Source organism: Chiloscyllium punctatum, chromosome 2 (assembly GCF_047496795.1).
Source record: "Chiloscyllium punctatum isolate Juve2018m chromosome 2, sChiPun1.3, whole genome shotgun sequence".
Lineage (NCBI taxonomy): Eukaryota > Metazoa > Chordata > Chondrichthyes > Orectolobiformes > Hemiscylliidae > Chiloscyllium > Chiloscyllium punctatum.
Genome location: NC_092740.1, coordinates 71,943,662 through 71,963,569, shown reverse-complemented (window position 1 = coordinate 71,963,569; position 19,908 = coordinate 71,943,662). Strand labels below are relative to the sequence as shown.

The 19,908-nt window shown below is 39.7% G+C and overlaps 1 protein-coding gene across 7 annotated transcripts in view; it reads right to left on the bottom strand.

Moving 5' to 3' along the window:
* Nucleotides 1-19,908, bottom strand: part of mcc (MCC regulator of WNT signaling pathway) — a 180,499-nt gene that overhangs the window by 17,757 nt on the left and 142,834 nt on the right. For all 7 annotated transcript variants that reach the window (XM_072583876.1, XM_072583840.1, XM_072583859.1 and 4 more), the window contains 2 exons: nt 18,730-18,936; nt 17,319-17,410 (listed from right to left, as the gene is read on the bottom strand). In XM_072583876.1, coding sequence (XP_072439977.1) covers nt 17,319-17,410; nt 18,730-18,936 — 299 coding nt within the window. The remainder of the gene's footprint in view (nt 1-17,318; nt 17,411-18,729; nt 18,937-19,908) is intronic.

Below are 19,908 nucleotides of genomic sequence, written 5' to 3'. Positions count from 1 at the left end.
GGCGACTGACTGTATGGAGTTTGCACGTTCTCCCAGTGTCTGCGTGGGTTTCCTCCGGGTGCTCCGGTTTCCTCCCACAGTCCAAAGATGTGCAGGTTAGGTAAATTGGCCATGCTAAATTGCCCGTAGTGTTAGGTAAGGGGTAAATGTAGGGGTATGGGTGGGTTGCGCTTCAGCGGGTCGGTGTGGACTTGTTGGGCCAAAGGGCCTGTTTCCACACTGTAAGCAATCTAATCTAATCTTAAATCAGTACATAATATGAAACTCATTTGTGGTTAACAGTAAAGAGGATTGTATCAAACTTCAGAAGGACATAGACACGGTATAAAAATAGTTCAAAGAACTGTTAAGTGATTCATTCTGGCAGGACGGATAAGGGGAAATTGGAAGTGGATGTACACAACTCTTTGAAAGACAAGTTAAAACAGCTGGTAAAAAAAGAATGTTAAGCCTTTTTAATGACAGACAAAGTACAAAAGCAAGGAAGTTTTGCCAAGTCTTTGTAAACACCAAGTAGGTTGCAGCTGGAGTATTATGCCTAATCTTGGGAAACACATCTTTAGAAAGGGGGTCAAGGTCTTAGAGAAGGTAAAGAAGAGATTCACTACATTGGCAACTAGGATGAAAGAGTTATGCAGCGACAGTTATGTAGAGACAAGAGAAATTTCTTTTCTCTCATTACAGCAAAGAACAAAAAAGGCAGATTTGACAGAGGTATTCAAATTTAGAAGAGGTTTCCAACAGTAAATCTGAGATTGTTTCCAGTGACAGATTGATTGGTGATTAGAGGATATTGATTTATGATGATTAATGAAGAACCAGAGTTGAATTGAAAAGCATACAAAAAGGAACAAGAGAAGGCCATTTGTCCCTTTGAGCCTGTTCTGCCATTCAATAGGATCATGGCTGATCATCCTTTTCAGTATGTTGTTCCCAGTTCTTCCCCATACTGTTTGTGCCTGGTTCCTGAGCCTGGGCTCATCTGCTTCAGTCTGTATTTCTTTATTTCCTCTCTTTCTTTTCCTAAAGGAAGAGGCAGCGGCAGGAGCAGTTCCTTCCCAGAGCGTCAGCAGCAGTGGGAGATGTTTCCTCCAAGAATGTTGGCAGCAGCAGGAGTTCCTTCCCAGGGGTTGGCAGTAGCAAGTTCCTTAGCTGAAATGGCGGTCCCAGGAGGTGGCAGCAACATAAGCAGAAAAGAGGCACCAGCTGCTTTGGCATTGTGGGCTCAGCATCAATTCTGAGCCCAGCGCGAATTCATGGCAGCAACGATGGTGGAGGCAAGATGGCGCCAAAGACAGACAAAACAGTTCTAGCAGCAGCGCAGCTAAGGCTGATGGTGTAGACAGTGGCATTCCAGCTGTGGTGGCGTATTGGTACTCAGGGCACTGGAGTGCTCACAGATTGAGGAATGGACATTGTGGTTGTGTTTTTCTGGTAGTGAGGATTCATGGCAGAGGCAGGGGAGTGAAGTGACTGTTTCTTTTATTTCTGCTTTTGTTTTTAATCCTGTCTTTTGTATACTAAGATGGTGCCGGAGAATGGTGACATTGTGCACTTTTTACAGTACTCATGTATTCTTGTACTTGAGTAAGTGTTACAAACAAACAATCGAAAGCTAAATGCTTTTAGCTCCAAGAATCATATCTAAATCCTTTTTGAAAACATTTAATGTTTTGGCCTCAACTGCTTTCTGTGGCAGAGAATTCCACAGGCTCATTACTCTCTGGGGTGGAGATTTCTCCTCATCTCAGTCATAAAAGACCTAACCCTGATCTTCAGATATGATCCCTGATTATGCCACTTCAGTCATCAGGAACATTCTTATACATTTACCCTTTCTGGACCTGTTAGAATTTCATAGTTTTTCTGAGAACTACCCCTCATTATTCAAAACTCCAATGAATGTAGTGCTAAACAATCCAGTCTGTGTTCGGTCATTCTAGGAGTCAGTCTTTTAAATCTTTATTTCATTTCCTCCATAAGCAGAGCAACCTTCCTCAGATAAGGAGACCTAAACTACACACAATACTCCAGGTGTCATCTCACCAAGGCACTATTCAATTGCAGCAAGACATCCTACACCTGTCCTCAAATCCTCTTATGAAGGCCAACGTACTATTTGCTTCTTGACCACCTGCCTCAACTGCATACTTACTTTCAGTGTACAAGAACCCCACTTCCTCCCCCTTTCCCAATCTTTTGCCACTCAGATAATAATTCACCTTCCTATCTTTACTACCAAAGTAGATTACCTCATGTGTCTATACCATAATGCATCATCCATGCATTTACCCACTCAACTTGTCCAAATCACAGTGAAGCATCTCTGCATCCTCCTCACAATTCATCCTTCAACCCAGTCACTTGCAAACTTGGAGATGTAACATTTAGTTGTCTCATCTAAATCATTAAACTTACAACAAAACAGCAAATAGATTGGAAATCAATAATAATTTATTTTGAAAAGAATTAGAAAAATAATTAAAAAGGAAAAGTTTCAAGATAGATGAAAGAGTAGAGCAGTGGAACTAACTGGGTAAAAACAATGACTGCAGATGCTGGAAAGCAAATACTGGATTAGTGGTGCTGGAAGAGCACAGCAGTTCAGGCAGCATCCAACGAGCAGCGAAATCGACGTTTCGGGCAAAAGCCCTTCATCAGGAATAATTTATTCCTGATGAAGGGCTTTTGCCCGAAACGTCGATTTCGCTGCTCGTTGGATGCTGCCTGAACTGCTGTGCTCTTCCAGCACCACTAATCCAGTGGAACTAACTGCATAGCTGAGAAACTTCAGCATGGATTTAATGACCAAACAGCATCTGTGTCAGATAAATCAATCACCCAGCCCTAACCACAAAATCTCAACCCGTCCTGCCACCTTCAATGATTTAAGTACATACAAACTCACTTTATATTGCCTTGTGCTGGACATGGTCCTGAAAGGGTTCGCATGTAATTGAATGCACTAAACGCATTGTGATGATGTTACAGAAGCTTGGTCAGAGTAAAGAAGCAGCTGTCAGGAAACAGACCTGAGACAAATGTGCTCTAATAGTCTCTGTAGTAATGTAGGTGATGCTCATGCAATTTATAAATAGCTGCAGGAACACAATAAGTTTCATATTAATTAGTCAACCCTTGTAGTTACACCAGAAAAGTGGCTATCCTCATTTACACTGGACAACTTCAGACTTGAAGAAATTCTCACAAGGTGATAAGCAGCACTGTGGTGACAACAGTGGGCTCCTGCCACAACCTAGAGTGACAGTAGTTAGCACTGTTTCTAAGTGGTGCCAACAAAGAGAAATTAGATTCAGATCTTAAAGAGAAAACAGAACAAAATTGTTCTGGTGACCCAAAAAACTTGAAGACAGATCCTATTGATTACTGAGGATGGCAAACCCCACAAGCACTCCAGATAGAATAATATTTCAAAGAATAGCAAAGCATTTCAGACCTGACAGAAGATGTACACAATCAGAACAAACCTGCAACTCCCAGGCAGAGATACAGGCCGTACTGTGAGGTGGAGGTCTGGGGGAGTGGTTTTGAGCTGAGGTTGAACCACAAAGGTGACTAGACATTAAAAAGATTGCAAGTTGAAGGCAAACATACCTTGTACAAATGGGGAAATCTTAAACTATGCAGTAATTCAGACAGAAAGGCCAGTAATTTTAAAAATAATGTACAGATCTAATCCAGCATGACTGCCATAATGTGCAGATATCGCATGGCAGGTCTACAAAAGAAGGAAGTTTAAGAGGGCTATCACAGAAAATATGCATATTCCAGGAGCTGATGGACAGCTTCTAAACTGGTTAGCAAGACAGAACCTGAATAATTAAATCCACTTCTGTAAACAGGTGGGAGCACAGTCTGTTCTGCCATAAAATGCATTCCTTTAACACTAATTGGCTTTAACACGATTGAAGAATTTAGACTGTTAGTTATAGAATGTGAACTTTCATTATCTGTATTGGGTATAATGCAATTCTAGCCCCATTAGTTTAAATGGTTAAGCTATTGCGTGATTTTCTGAAAACGCAAGCTTGCAGGAGAATGCACAGTTGGGTTATTTTAATTTATTTATTCACTTGTGGGATGTGGACACTGCTGGCTGGGTCAGCATTTGAATATTTTTAAGATTGAGATGGTTGACTTCTTGCTATATCAGAACCGGCTGTATAATGGATGATATTTTTAATTCTCCAAAAAATAAAATTAACTTAAATATCAAACAAATTCAAAGTGGTCTGAAAGCCTTTGACAATTATTTCAACCTGAGAACTAATAAAATTCTTTAAAGAGTAAGATTTAACAAAAAAAGATTGCAGCATCCAAGAATAAATTCAAAGGAAGATAGAGTCATAGAAATATACAGCATGGAAACAGACCCTTCGTTCCAACCCATCCATACCGACCAGATATCCCAACCCAATCTAGTCCCATCTGCCAGCACCTGGTCCATATTGCTCCAAACCCTTCCTATTCATATACCCATCCAAATGCCTCTTAAATGTTGCAATTGTACCAGCCTCCACCACTTCCTCTGGCAGCTCATTCCATACCTGTACCACCCTCTGTGTGGAAAAAGTTGCCCCTTAGGTCTCTTTTATATCTTTCCCCCCTCACCCTAAACTAATGCCCTCTAGGACTGGACTCCCTGACACCAGGGAAGAGACTTTGCCAATTTACTCTATCCATGCCCCTCAGTTTTGTAAACCTCCATAAGGTCACCCCTCAGCCTTCCACGCTCCAGGGAAAACAGCCCCAGCCTGTTCAGCCTCTCCCTATAGCTCCAATCCTCCAACCCTGGCAACATCCTTGTAAATCTTTTCTGAACCCTTTTAAGTTTCACAATATCTTTCCAATAGGAAGGAGACCAGAATTGCACGCAATATTCCAACAGTGGCCTAACCAATGTCCTGTACAGCCACAACATGACCTCCCAAGTCCTGTACTCAATACTCTGACCAATAAGGGAAAGCATACCAAACGCCTCCTTCACTATCATATCTACCTGCGACTCCACTTTCAAGGAGCTATGAACCTGCACTCCAAGGTCTCTTTGTTCAGCAACACTCCCTAGGACCTTACCATTAATTGTATAAATCCTGCGTTGATTTGCTTTCCCAAACTGAAGCACCTCACATTTTCCTGAATTAAACTCCATCTGCCACTTCTCAGTCCATTGGCCCATCTGGTCAAGAGCCTGTTGTAATGGGAGGTAACCCTCTTCGCTATCCACTACAACTCCAATTTTGGTGTCATCTACTAACTGTACCTCTTATGCTTGCATCCAAATCATTTATGTAAATGACAAAAAGTAAAGTACCCAGCACCGATCCTTGTGGCACTCCACTGGTCACAGGCCTCCAGTCTGAAAAACAACCCTCCACCACCACCCTCTGTCTTCTACCTTTGAGCCAGTTCTGTATCCAAATGGCTAGTTCTCCCTGCATTCCATGAGATCTAATCAGTCTCCCATGGGGAACTTTGTCGAACGCCTTACTGAAGTCCATATAGATCACATCTACTTCTCTGCCCTCATCAATCCTCTTTGTTAATTCTTCAAAATACTCAATCAAGTTTGTGAGACATGACTTCCCACGCACAAAGCCATGTTGACTATCCCTAATTAGTCCTTGCCTTTCCAAATACATGGAGAAGGTGAGGACTGCAGATGCTGGAGATCAGAGCTGAAAATGTGTTGCTGGAAAAGCGCAGGTCAGGCAGCATCCAAGGAACAGGAGAATCGACGTTTCGGGCACAAGCCCTTCTTCAGGAATGAGGAAAGTGTGTCCAGCAGGCTAAGATAAAAGGTAGGGAGGAGGGACTTGGGGGAGGGGCGTTGGGAATGCGATAGGTGGAAGGAGGTCAAGGTGAGGGTGATAGGCCGGAATGGGGTGAGGGCGGAGAGGTCAGGAAGTCGATTGCATGTTAGGAAGGCAGTGCTGAGTTCGAGGGATTTGACTGAATCAAGGTGGGGGGGAGGGGAAATGAGGAAACTGGAGAAATCTGAGTTCATCCCTTGTGGTTGGAGGGTTCCCAGGCGGAAGATGAGGTGCTCTTCCTCCAACAGTCGTGTTGTCATGGTCTGGTGATGGAGGAGTCCAAGGACCTGCATGTCCTTGGTGGAGTGGGAAGGGGAGTTGAAGTGTTGGGCTACGGGGTGGTTGGGTTGGTTAGTCCGGGTGTCCCAGAGGTGTTCTCTGAAACATTCCGCAAGTAGGCAGCTTGTCTCCCCAATATAGCGGAGGCCACATCGGGTGCAGCTGATGCAACAGATGATGTGTGTGGAAGTGCAGGTGAATTTGTGGCGGATATGGAAGGATCCCTTGGGACCTTGGAGGGAAGTAAGGGGGGAGGTGTAGCGCAAGTTTTGCATTTCTTGTGGTTGCAGGGGAAGGTGCCAGGAGTGGAGGGTGGACCTGACGAGGGAGTCACGGAGGAAGTGGTCTTTTTGGAACGCTGATAGGGGAGGGGAGGGAAATATATCCCTGGTGGTGGGGTCCGTTTGGAGGTGGCGGAAATGACGGCGGATGATATGCTGGACATGGAGGTTGGTGGGGTGGTAGGTGAGGACTAGTGGGGTTCTGTCCTGGTAGTGGTTGGAGGGGCGGGGCTCAAGGGCAGAGGAGCGGGAAGTGGAAGAGATGCGGTGGAGGGAATCGTCGACTACGTCTGGGGGGAAATTGCGGTCCTTGAAGAAGGAGGCCATCTGGGTGGTACGGTTTTGGAACTGGTCCTCCTGGGAGCAGATGTGACGGAGATGAAGGAATTGGAAATATGGGATGGTGTTTTTACAGGGGGCAGGGTGGGAGGAGGTGTAGTCTAGGTAGCTGTGGGAGTCGGTCGGTTTCGTGTCCATTCGGTCACCCGAGATAGAAATGGAAAGGTGTAGGAAGGGGAGGGAGGAGTCTGAGATGGTGGAGGTGAATTTGAGGTCGGGGTGGAAACTGTTGGTAAAGTGGATGAACTGTTCAACCTCCTCGTGGGAGCACGAGGCAGCACCGATACAGTCATCGATGTAGCGGAGGAAACGGTCCAAATACATGTACAACCTGTTCCTCAGGATTCCCTCCAACAACTTGCCCACCACCGTCAGGTTCACTGGTCTATAGTTCCCTGGCTTGTCCTTACCACCCATCTTAAACAGTGGCACCACGTTAGCCAACCTCCAGTCTTCCGGCACCTCACCTGTGACTATCGATGATGCAAATATCTCAGCAAGAGGCCCAGCAATCACTTCTCTAGCTTCCCACAGAGTTCTACAGTACACTTTATCAGGTCCTGGGAATTTATCCACCTTTACCCATTTCAAGACATCCAGCACTTCCTCCTCTGTAATCTGGACATTTTGCAAGATATCACCATCTATTTCCCTTCAATCTATATCTTCCATATCCTTTTCCACAGTAAATACTGATGCAAAATACTCACTTAGTATCTCCCCCATTTTCTGCAGCTCCACACAAAGGCCACCTTGCTGATCTTTGAGGGGCCCTATTCTCTCCATAGTTACCCTTTTGTCCTTAATGTATTTGTAAAAACCCTCTGGATTCTCCTAAATTCTATTTGCCAAAGCTATTTCATGTCCCCTTTTTGCCCTCCTGATTTCCCTATTAAGTATACTCCTACTGCCTTTATACTCTTCTAAGGATTCACTTGATCTATCCTGTCTATACCTTACATATGCTTCCTTCTTTTTCTTAACCAAACCCTCAATTTCTTTAGTCATCCAGCACTCCCTATACCCAACAGCCTTTCCTTTCATCCTTCCAGGAATATACTGCCTCTGGATTCTTGTTATCTCATTTCTGAAGGCTTCCCATTTTCTAGCTGTCCCTTTACCGCGAACATCCGCCCCAATCAGCTTCCGAAAGTTCTTGCCTAATACCCAAAATTAGCCTTCCTCCAATTTAGAACTTCAACTTTTAGATCCTTTTCGATCACTATTTTAAATCTAATAGAATTATGGTCGCTGGCCCCAAAGTGCTCCCCTCACTGACACCTCAGTCACCTGCCCTGTCTTATTTCCCATGAGTAGGTACATCCACATACTGAATCAGACAATTGTCTTGTACACACTTAACAAATTCCTCTCCATCTAAATCTTTAACACTATGGCAGTCCCAGTCTATGTTTGGAAAGTTAAAATCCGCTCCCATAACCACCCTATTATTCTTACAGATAGCTGAGATCTCCTTACAAGTTTGTTTCTCAATTTCCCTCTGACTATTAGGGGGTCTATAATGTAATCCCAATAAGGTGATCATCCCTTTCTTATTTCTCAGTTCCACCCAAATAACTTCCCTGGATGTTTTTCCAGGAATATCCTCCCGAAGTACAGCTGTAACGCTATCCCTGATCAAAACTCCACTCCCCCTCCTCTCTTGCCTCCCTTTCTATCCTTCCTGTAGCATTTGTATCCTGGAACATTAAGCTGCCAGTCCTGCCCATACCTGAGCCATGTTTCTGTAATTGCTATGATATCCCAGTCCCATGTTCCTAACCATGCCCTGAGTTCATCTGCCTTCTCTGTTAGGCCCCTTGCATTGAAACAAATGCTGTTTAATTTATTAGTCCTACCTTGTCCCTGCTTGCCCTGACTGTTTGACTCGCTTCTGTTCTCAACTGTACCACATGATCAATGGTTTCTACAGGCTCGTGGATGTGACTCAAAGTCAGAATTCATTAGTGACTGAATTGTTGTAAGGATTATGGGGTGAATCTTTGTCAGATTTATTACAGTTCGAAGGAGAACTGACCAGACAGAAAACCAGATCATGAGTGAATCAGGAGGTCTGGAACCAAAACAGATCAATCCTATGAAAAGATGAGACAAGACACAGGAGATCTACAGAACTGATTCACTTCTTAAGGTACAAAGCCACAAAACACACAGCAGATAATACAACACACTGGGTAGGACAGATGTTAAACACTGATGCCTTGCCAAAACTGTGGAGCAAAGAAAACCCTTATCCATGCGCGGCAAAAAGCTTTTAAAATTGTATGCTTTCATTGTAAGAAAGTTTGTCAAAGCAGAACACAGCCACAAAAGCATAAAACCAAAGAACTACCCCCAGCAAATGATAAATGAAGGTAAACAGTCTCCACCTGTAGATAATCCCAAAGTTTTCCCAAATCAAGCAGCTCTCAAATTTTAAGTCAGGAGGAGGAAGTGTCGCCACATCATCCGATAGTGAGCTTTTGTTGACAAAACACTGCTTAAAGCCAACAGATCGCAATTACATGGAGCAAGGGCATTTAATGTTAAAAATGTGCTCCAATGAACCAAAGATTTTCACTACCAATAGAAGCATATGTATTGACCTCAATTTTATTCAAAAGGTAGAAGAAGTTAAACAACAAAATGCTAAGCCAGTCGATAACATTGTTGGGCTCCAAAAGCTGTTTCCCAGAGTTTAAACAAAAAACAGAATTTTCTGAATTTAATTACTTTGGAACAAAAAAATCTGTTTCATGCCATAAATAAGATGGAAAACTGTGCCTAAGTGGCTTGAGTGAAATTTTTTCCACTGCTATCAAAATTCTTAAAAAAGTCAGATTCCTAGTTGCAACCAGTTTGAAATGACAAGCGAGCCAACAAGAACAAACTTCTGCCTACACCACTTGATAGGGACATTTTCCTCTTCCAAAGAAGAATCCACAACAATAAAGGATGTCGCATGAATGTCCAAGTAACATAAATGAGAAAGTGAACAAGTTAGTTTCACCAATAATTCAATCGCTGATAAGTAAGAAAAAGCCCAAAGTAGTTAAGTTTTTGATCTACCTCTTCAACACAGATGTACAAACAAAATGAGAACCAAATTTCACTGACAAATTGAAGGTGTGATGCATATAACTTCATGGAAGATATCAATAAGAGACAATGTGCAAAATTTCAAGATAATGCAAAGTAAAAAAAGCTGCCAGCTATAGCAAAGGACCACACTGATATCTATAAGCAATAGAAATAAATCACACAAGTCCTCCATGAAAAAGATAAGATTGAAGACCCGACAGTTCAAGAGAGAATTACAGGTCTCATAACATCAGAAAGTCAGTTCAAGCCAAATCAACCTCTAGCCAACAGATTATTCTTCTTCCAAATCTATACAAAAGAGATTAGTGAAACCTGATTAGTGAAATCTGAATTCGTAAATTTGTAAAGTCAAAGATAGGGAGGGGTAAAATTAATTAGTGAGTAATGTGAATAACAAAACCGTATGAGGGAAAGAGACACTTGGGGGATATAACTCTGTTGGACTATAACCTGGTGTTGTGTGATTTTTAACTTTGTCCATCCCAGTCCAACACCGGCTCCTCCAAACTATGGGTATCAAAGAGTTAATACTTAATTGAGAGCAATGGTACAGGGACTTGCGAAAAGTAAAAGGAGGAGTTGGCAGGGGACAGACCTGAATCAAATTCACTCCTAACAGTCTCTATCTAACGATGGTCACATTCACTTAATCTGAAAATAGTTGTAGTAATGCAATTCAATTTATATTATTTGCTGAACAGGGCTCTTCTAGTTAGACTAGAAAGGAAGTTATCTTCATCTATACTAGACCACTTAGGTTTGAAGGAATGCCCACACAATACTTAACCACCAGAATCAAACCTGTTCATGTTTTTTGTGTATTATTTTTTCTGTCACTCGCCAGCTCATTACACCAGCCTATGCACTTTTGAAGTTAACACTACCTTCCTATTGGTCAAAATAGTTCCAAGTTTTGCATTACCACAAAGCTTGAAATTGAGCCACTACACAAGTTGAGGTCATTAATATACAGGTCGTTATTACTCTCCCTTTCATGATCTCTAACTTTACTCACAGGTCAGTTGTACAACACTACCAAATGTCCTTTGAGAATCTATGTACACCATATAAACTGTAATATTCCCATCTACCCTCTACTGGTTATGACATGTAATATATGGGATAGTTGGATTTCAAAAGGACATTTAATAAGACACTGCACATGATTTTAAAAAATTGCGCATGGGAAAGCATTTTAGCAGGAATGGCTAGTGAACAGAAAGCAGAGAGTATGGACAATTGCATTATCTTCAGGTTGGCAGGCTGCCACCAATGAGGTGCCACAACAATTATTTACAATCTAGAGAAATATATTTTTTGATTTGAATAAGGGTAGCAAATGCATATAAAGTTAAAAATCACACAACACCAGGTTATAGTCCAACAGGTTTAATTGGAAGCACTAGCTTTTGGAGCGTCGCTCCTTCATCAGGTGGCTGTGGAGGACGCAATTGTAAGACACAGAATTTATAGCAAAGTTAAAGATCACACAACACCAGGTTATAGTCCAATAGGTTTAATTGGAAGCACACTAGCTTTCGGAGCAACGCTCCTTCATCATTGGACTATAACCTGGCGTTGTGAGATTTTTAACTTTGTACACCCACTCCAACACCAGCATCTCCAAATCAGAAATGCATATAAGTTTGCTTATGGCATCAGGAGAGGTAAGATAGTAAATTGTGAAAAAGTGGAACATTTGTAAAGGGTTTTATATATATAGGTTAGGTGAGTGAGTAAAGAAATTGTCATTCCATCACAATCATGCTTCCCAGCCCCAACCTTCTGTCTCCTCTGCTCCAAGGAAAAGAACCCAAGTCTATCCAATCTCTCTTCATAACTGAAACTTGCTAGCCCAGGCAACATCCTGGTAAATCTCCTTTGCACCATCTCCAGTGCAAATAACATTTCAGAAAATGTGGATTCCAGAGATGCACACCATATTCCTGCCATTTATTGTAAATGGAATGGAATATAAGCAATGTTTTGCTGAAGCTATATAGAATGTTGCTAAGACCACATCTGTGTAGTTTTGCTGTTCTTATTTGGCAAGATGATACAATTGTTTGAAGAGCAGTCGGAGACAGTTCATTCAACTCATTCTTGGGATGATCAGTTCAACAGGTCATAACTAAACCATTGAAGGTCAAAAGAACAAAACGTGAGTGTACTGAAACCTACAAGATCTTGAGTGGACCTGATATGGCAACACTGTCTGGATATTCACCCTATATGGGAGAGACTAAAACCAAGGGATATAAATTAAGAAGTAGTTGTTCCCTTGGGCCATTTTTATTTCACAGAGAGTCTTTAGAGTATCGAATTCTCTTCCTCAGAAAGTAGGTGAGGTTGCGTCTTTACATTTATTCAATGCAAAGATGCATAGATTTTCGACTGACAAGACAGTCACAGGTGCAGACAGGAAAATGGACTGACATCACAAGTACATCACAGCCATGATCTTATTAAATGATGGAGTAACTCGTGTATTCCTGCTCCTAAGTCTTATGTTCCTGTGTTATATGCCCATAAAGCTTGCAAGATGGGTAAATCAATTTTAGAAAGCAGTAAGGAATTCACAGCTCACTGTGACAAAATGGACTGAAGGGTCAACTAACTTCTTTTGTAGTTTCTGTACAGCCAAGTCATATCAGAATAGTTTTGATTCCACAAGGGCTGAACAGCTCCTGAACTCAAAGTGAGGGAGACTGTACTCAATATCAAGGCAGCATTTAACCAAGTGCCACCAAATATCCTTTGCAAAGTTGGAGTCAATAGGATTTGGGGAAAACTCAACAATAATTGCAGTCACACCCAATACAAAAGATGATGGTTGTGGCGGTTGGGATCAATCAGTTCAGTCCAAGATCATCATCACAGGCATTGTGCAGGTGATATCCTGGGTCCAAGCATTTTTAGTTGCTTCATTTATAACCTACTCCTCATCATAAGGTCAGAAGTGGAATGCTGAGTGACGACTGTATTTTTCAGCACCTTTTAGTTACTCTCCAGGTACTGATGTGGTCTATGATCATATCCATTAAGTCCTGGACAAGATCCAAGCATGGCTAACATTTGAAAATTAAAATTTAGACCACAAGTTTCAGACAAAAGAATATCTAACCATCTTCCCTTGACATTCAAATACATAACCATTGCTGAATTCCCCCACTATCAACATCCTGGGGACACCACTGACCAGAGACTGAACTGTACGAGTCTCAAGGGCAACCAGGAATGAGCAATAAATGCTGGCCCAACTAGTAAAGCCCATATTGTATCAATGAATGAATTAAAACATAAATACTATGGCATCAAGAACAGGTCAGAGGCTGTGATTTATGCCTCACCTCCAAAACCTCCGAAGCCTATTCACATAAGGCACAAGTCCAGAGTATTACAGAATAGACTTTACTTATCTGGATAAGTGCAACTCCAACAAGATAAAGGAATTTCTACACAATCCAGGACATCCCGTCCAGTTTTCAACATCCACTTCCTCCACCTCCTTCATACAGCAGCAGCAGTGTGCATCACCCACAAGATACACGTTCCACACCTGTCACCGCAACCACGGAGGAAAGTCAAGGGCAGCAAATGCTTGGGAACACCACCACATGCAAGCTCGCCTCCAAACCACACATCATACTGATTTGGACATTTAATGCCATTATTTCACTGTGCTGAGGCAAACTCCCATTTTAACAACATTGTGTATGTACCTACATCACATGAATTGCAGAAGCTCACCACCACCTACCCAAGGGCTATTAGGCCTAGGCAATAAATGCTGGCTTTGCCATTGATACCCAAGTCCCATAAAAGAATATTCACTTCTTCAGAAAATAAATAAAATGTAATTGTCTTTGTGCAAGGCCTCCCACTGAAATAAAATCAGGATGCAACAAGATAATTTATGGGATTTATAGTTACAGTTGCCTGAATACAGTACTAACCGAAACTCAAAGTACAGTAGTTGCTCAGACTTGATGTCTGCAAACTTGAAATCTAACAAACAGGAGTGTGAAGAAACCATGCCATCACAATAAGTGCAAACCACACCATTATGTGAGAAAATTGCTTAATTAACAATTCATTATGTGGAAATTCATTAATAAAATATTTAAGGACACACCAGGGTTAGTCAGTCAACACTAGGAGGAGGAGAAATCTTGCCCAAACACACCACCTCAGGCTGAGACAGAGTATTCTCTTTGCAGATTATAGGTTTTACTACAAGAGCATGATCACATTTTTGGCTGGAAAACCCTGAAGTCTGCTATAGCTGGAGTGAGATTATGAATTCATCGCGAAACCTTCAACTTCACCATTCCTTAAGAGAAGAAAAACAGAATTTCCAGGCTTGCAACATTTCCAACAAGCATTTTGGAGAATCAGTGTAAAACAATGTTCAGAACTTTAAGTAATTAGGCACATATTATATCTTGAGAAATCATCTTTTCTTGTGCTGTGTGTGACCTGAATTGTATCTTCTCCCTTGGTAAAGTCAGATGCAGTGTGTTAATTTAGTATCTCAACTATACCTCCTGCCTCTATATATTAATCTCTTTTTAGCCCATAATTGGCCCTACTCCTCCTTTAGGACCCTTTTGTTATTTGCATCCCTATAGAAGACCTTGAGATTCCTTTCCCCACACACCCACTCCTCTCATTTGCCTTTCAAATTCCACTCTCAACCTTCAACATTCAGATTTCATTATTCACCGGATATCTGTCATATCATTCACTCCAGACTCAAAATATTTCACTACTCTCCAAATAGATTTTTCATCTATTACCCATCAACTTCAGATCATTTGAGGCTGCACTGTTAGAATCTCATCCCATACTAAATCCTGCCGGCCCCCACTTTTGTTGCTGATTTATACTGGTTCCGATTTAACTTTACTCAAGCAATTTTGATTTTACTTTAATGTCTTAAATATAGAAGTAATGTCCTACAATCTCACAACCACCATGGACCCAAATGCCAGTCTCTGAACCTTGGACTCTGTTCTCCAATGCATCACTTTCAGTTTTTCTCATGCCTTCATTTGCCCAGTGCTCCAGGTCTGGGAATTCCTTCCCCCAACCACTGAATGTCTCTGCTGCCTTCTCAATTAAAACTCCCAATTTGACAACTTCTTTAGTTACACCTTCTAATATTTCACTCATTTGGTTTGTTATCTATTTTTGATAATCTCTTGGAATACTTTCAATATTAAAAGGTGATGTATATTTGCACATTGTTATTTATTTCTTCTCAAAGTACCTTACCTCAGTTTTCCATATCAAATTTGTCCTGACACCTACACCTTGTCTTCCTGAAGTATTTAACAAGTCTTCATATTATTTGAAGCCCTTACTTTTGTGTTGTGTGTAAACATCGATGCTATACACATTTATCAAAATAAATCAACCAGAAATAACAAAGATTGACTGAATACTGACCCTCCTCCTTCAGCACACACCACTTTCAACTTTTGTTAAATGTGAGCAAAAACAGTTAAACTGAAGACGTTGTTACTTTACCACCAAAACAAGTTATTTAGTTCAGGTGGTTTGTGCAGAGCTTGGTGATTTATGAAGTTGAGTTTTTCATGGTATTTTCCAAAATCAAACACTGTTCTCGAACTACCTCCAAAAATATTTTGAACATAACATTCTGTGTCAAGATACTTTTTTAAAATTACGATATTATATATTTAAATTACATTTTAAGACATTACAATATTCAGGTTTTTTTTTAGCCAAGTGGCAGAACAATCATGCAAATTTTAATTAGCCAACAAGGGTCATCAACTTCCCAGGTTATGCAACGGAATGCACTTCAAATCATTCAGTTCTAGTCCTATTCGTAATCTTAAGTCAACAGATATTGAAAAATGTCTATACATTCCCTTTCCTTGAACGCCTGTGCATATACTTTAGTATTGTTTTCTGCGAGTTTCAAAACAAAAAAAAATGTTGTACATCTCTATGACTTGCTCCTGATCTTAGAACAAGGTCTAATGTCAATCAAAGTCATGCATGCTTGCTGAATTGAAATTCTTTAGAATTTCTGACAATCAGTTCAGCAAATTTATATGCAAGGCCCAAATGCATTTAGAATAACAAATAGTATGAATTCCATGCCAGTGGTATGATGTTTGTTTAGTCACATCAGTTCTACAAAACAATATCTAAAATCGACTTAACAAGTGAACAGAAATTATAATATTGCATGCTGCTTATTTAGCTAAACAGCAATTCAATATTTGCAGGGTGTGCATATGGAATTTAAATGTTAAAAGTATTTTAAAAATTACTGATTTCTGATTGGCATCTGATCATTTTGGGTCAATTAAAAGCTGTTTTAGGAATTTAAATTTAGCTACCAACTGCAACAAAATAGACAGGCATTGAGAAATGCAGAAATGTGGAGAAACTGAAACCATGATCAAGCCTGTATCTGTAAATTCCGATATTATAGGTACAGCTAACCATAAAAAACTTATGCTGGCCTGATAGAATATTGATAATAAATTATTTATAGTTTTGCATTCTGTTATATCCTCCAACTCATATAATGTGGACCCAGAGATTATGGAGTATAACCAAACCTGAAGATATTTAAGCCAGCACAGGCAATTTATAAGAGAACAATTCATGCAAATTTTAAGAGAATTAATAATGTGTAATTGTACCTGGAAGTCAAATTTAAGTACATTCAAGTACATATTGGACCTTGTTTGCCAATATCCCTTCATCAATTGTGTTATTCTGCAAGTTATTTAATTAATCTAATTTCTGCCTTTAATAATAAGCAGAGTAAACTATATTTATATTAGGGAGAGCAATTACACATTTTAAAAAGTGGGTGAAGAATAGGTTTTATTGCTCAAAATTGAGAACAGTAATAGCGTTTGCCCCAAACGCATTGGTAAAAGAAAAAAGTCAAATACATCGTAGTTGAGCGCAATTAACTCGGGGGTACAGGCTTGGACACCTATACGTTGTGCCTTAATGAAGTTCCATGTAGTTGCACAATTCCATGTATACTTTTTTAGTTGCTCCATACAAAGTAATTTGAATGGAGCTTCCATGTACTTTCAAGCAAGTGTTACAGAATTCTACAAGGATTTTGTGGAAGGAAATCAACTCATGAAGGATCAAAATGCTGTAGCAATTTCATCTTCATGGCCAGAAGCAGAACACACTATTCTAAAATATATTTTTTTTTAACTCACTCTTCCTTATTGCTTTGTTAATTTCTTGCAATTCAACTTGTTCGATAAGATGTATTCTTAACAGCTAATTACTACCAATTTTCTTAAATAACATGTGAAATTGCTTGTGCACGCTCCATATTTTCCCAAAAACTAATGGGTCATCAAATTCAATCTAAGGGGATAGAACTAATTTATAGCAAAGAACAAAATTTAAAAAGCACATGATTGAGTTTTTCTAAAATTATATATTCATTCCATGAAACTCCACTCACCGTTTTAATGCATTAGTTAGCTCAACTGCAAGTTCATTGTCATTGAGAGTTTGGAGCTCAGTGAGAGAATGAGTTATCCCATCACTGCATTCCTAATGGATTAAAATAAAACAAGGACATAATCAGAACTAACAATATCTTTGGATACAAATAATAAAATTGTTAGGTTAAATGCGAATATGTTCATTTCAGGCTGTTACAAAGAAACCAATAAAGTTTACAGCTTTCCTAGGTGAAAAGTTGATAGAAGAATGAAGAGAATCCCCTTGTTGTTCAGCACACTGTCATCAGGTACTTAAAAATTAAAATATTTCACTTGCTATCAAATAATTTCTCACTGCATCATATTTACTAGTGTTGTGCTGTAAAACACCTTTTTGATGAGCTAGTACTGGAATTAAGAGTTACACTTTTAACTGAAGTTACTAGTGGAAACAAAGTGCATTGTTTAGACCTGACAACAATGTTTGATGCTGACTGAAATAAAATTTTCATTGCTCAGAGTTAATATTCATTACCTTGACACTGATAGAAATATGCTACAATAATGTACTTTTACTAAATCTATAATAGCTTCCCCCTCTTTAATAAGAGACATTTTTACCCCAAGTACATATGTGCTGATCTAGGACTGCTCCTAAAGTCATTGATTACTACTCAGAAGAACTAAACAATGTTGGTAATTCTTAATCTAGCCTGCCTTTGCTACTTTTTGGTGCTCTTTTTCTAAGTTATCAGAAACTTGCATTTATACTATCTATGTAAGTAACACAAAGATATATCCTGATGCTCTTCACACAGGTATAATCAGACAAAAATAAACATTCAACAAAATGAGATCTTATAAAAGGGATGCATAAAAGCTTATATAAACACATTAGTTTTAAGGAAAGTAGTATAGAATAGGCAATGGAAAGGCAGATCATTAAACCATTATATGCCAGTCCATTATATTTTAATGATCTATGTATTTGGACACTCAAGTCTCTTCAGAACTCTAATGTTGCTAGCTTTCATCATGTAAACATGCGCCTGGTTTGAAATTTAAGGATAAAAGTTTTGATACTCATTTAATCCATTAATATACCTTTGCAATGTCATACTTTCATTACTGCTTATATGACATTTCTTTGCCTCATTGGCAAACTTAAGATAATTAGCTTTCTGTCCCATCATCTTGGCCATTAATAATATGATACATAAACGACACTCCAACACAGATTCTCATGAGTCATATTCTACCAACACAGTAGAGTGCATATCTCCACTTTTGCATGTTAACTCATTGTTATGAGAATTATTCAGGTCTTCTTTAAGATTTATCGACTGAAAGAATAATGTCCAGACAACAATGTTGCATTATTAGGATTCTTGCACAGCATTTATCAACTAAACCAATGGTGATATTTACTTTAACTTGTTTATCCTTTCCTCCACTGCTGGTTGAGCTGAGAGATTGTATGCGTTGTTCCTTTTGTTCTTCTACTTCCGATTTCAAGTGTTCAATATGTACTAAGTAAGCTTGTTCCTGGGCTTCTCGAGTGCTCAGCTTCAGTTCAAGTGCTTTCTTCTCTTTCTCCATCAAATAAAGCTGAGCTTTAAGTTCTGCCATTTCCTCCTTCAGGTAAAACAAATATATTCCAGATTATATAAATATGTATTGACTTGTGTCAAATATGTCAAGAATATCCAAACAATGGATATAAACCAAGTTATCAAATTTATCTGGAGCAGAATATGTACAGATTCTGGGAAGGAACCTTTTACCTCATTAGTATCTCAGCTTCCCATGCAAAAAAATGGTGACCAAAACCACTGATCCATGGTATCTTAATGGGATAGTTTTGTCTATGAGATTTGTGCAGGAATACTGCAGTGTCATACTTTACTCAAAATAATTGCGTTTCTTCATCCCAAGTACTGCTAGACCTGCTGAGTGCAACCACCGCTTTGTTTTATTTAATTAGACTAGCAGCTTCATCATGACTTTGCTCAAAAGTAGTAAGAGAAAGGGTCAAGCAAAGTGCAAAAAAGGAACTAAAATTGTTTACCAGCAAATCCAGTACGTGGCAAGGGAGCAAAACGGTGACACAAAATGGAAACTGGAGTAAAACTGATACTTCAACTGAAGCAAAGGTGAAAATAGATTGGTTTCTTTTTACTTAACAGTTAGGCACACTAAAATTCAAAGCCTTCGCAAATGGAAGTGTTCTTAGAATTAAAAATACTGTTTCTTAGAATTTCTTCCATTACACAAGCGAGACCAAATTCATGACAACTTTGCCTTGCATCTCTATTCTGTACAAAAACTTGATCAACTCTTTTTGGTTTCCCATTTGCTACATGGTTGCCTTCCTTCCACTGCAATATTTCAACCTGACCCGCTAGAGTACACAAGAAATAGCAATTCTACATGCGTCCTGGCCAGCATTCTTATTTCAACCATCTTAAAGGGTCATCACCAAAAACTGCCATACTTTCTAAAAGTGAATTGATGCTTATGGATTTTGCAGTTTAAATGTTGGATGCCAAAGTTTGCACTCTTATTTGTCACTGTATCTCAAAATACTTACCACTAAGAACAATCATA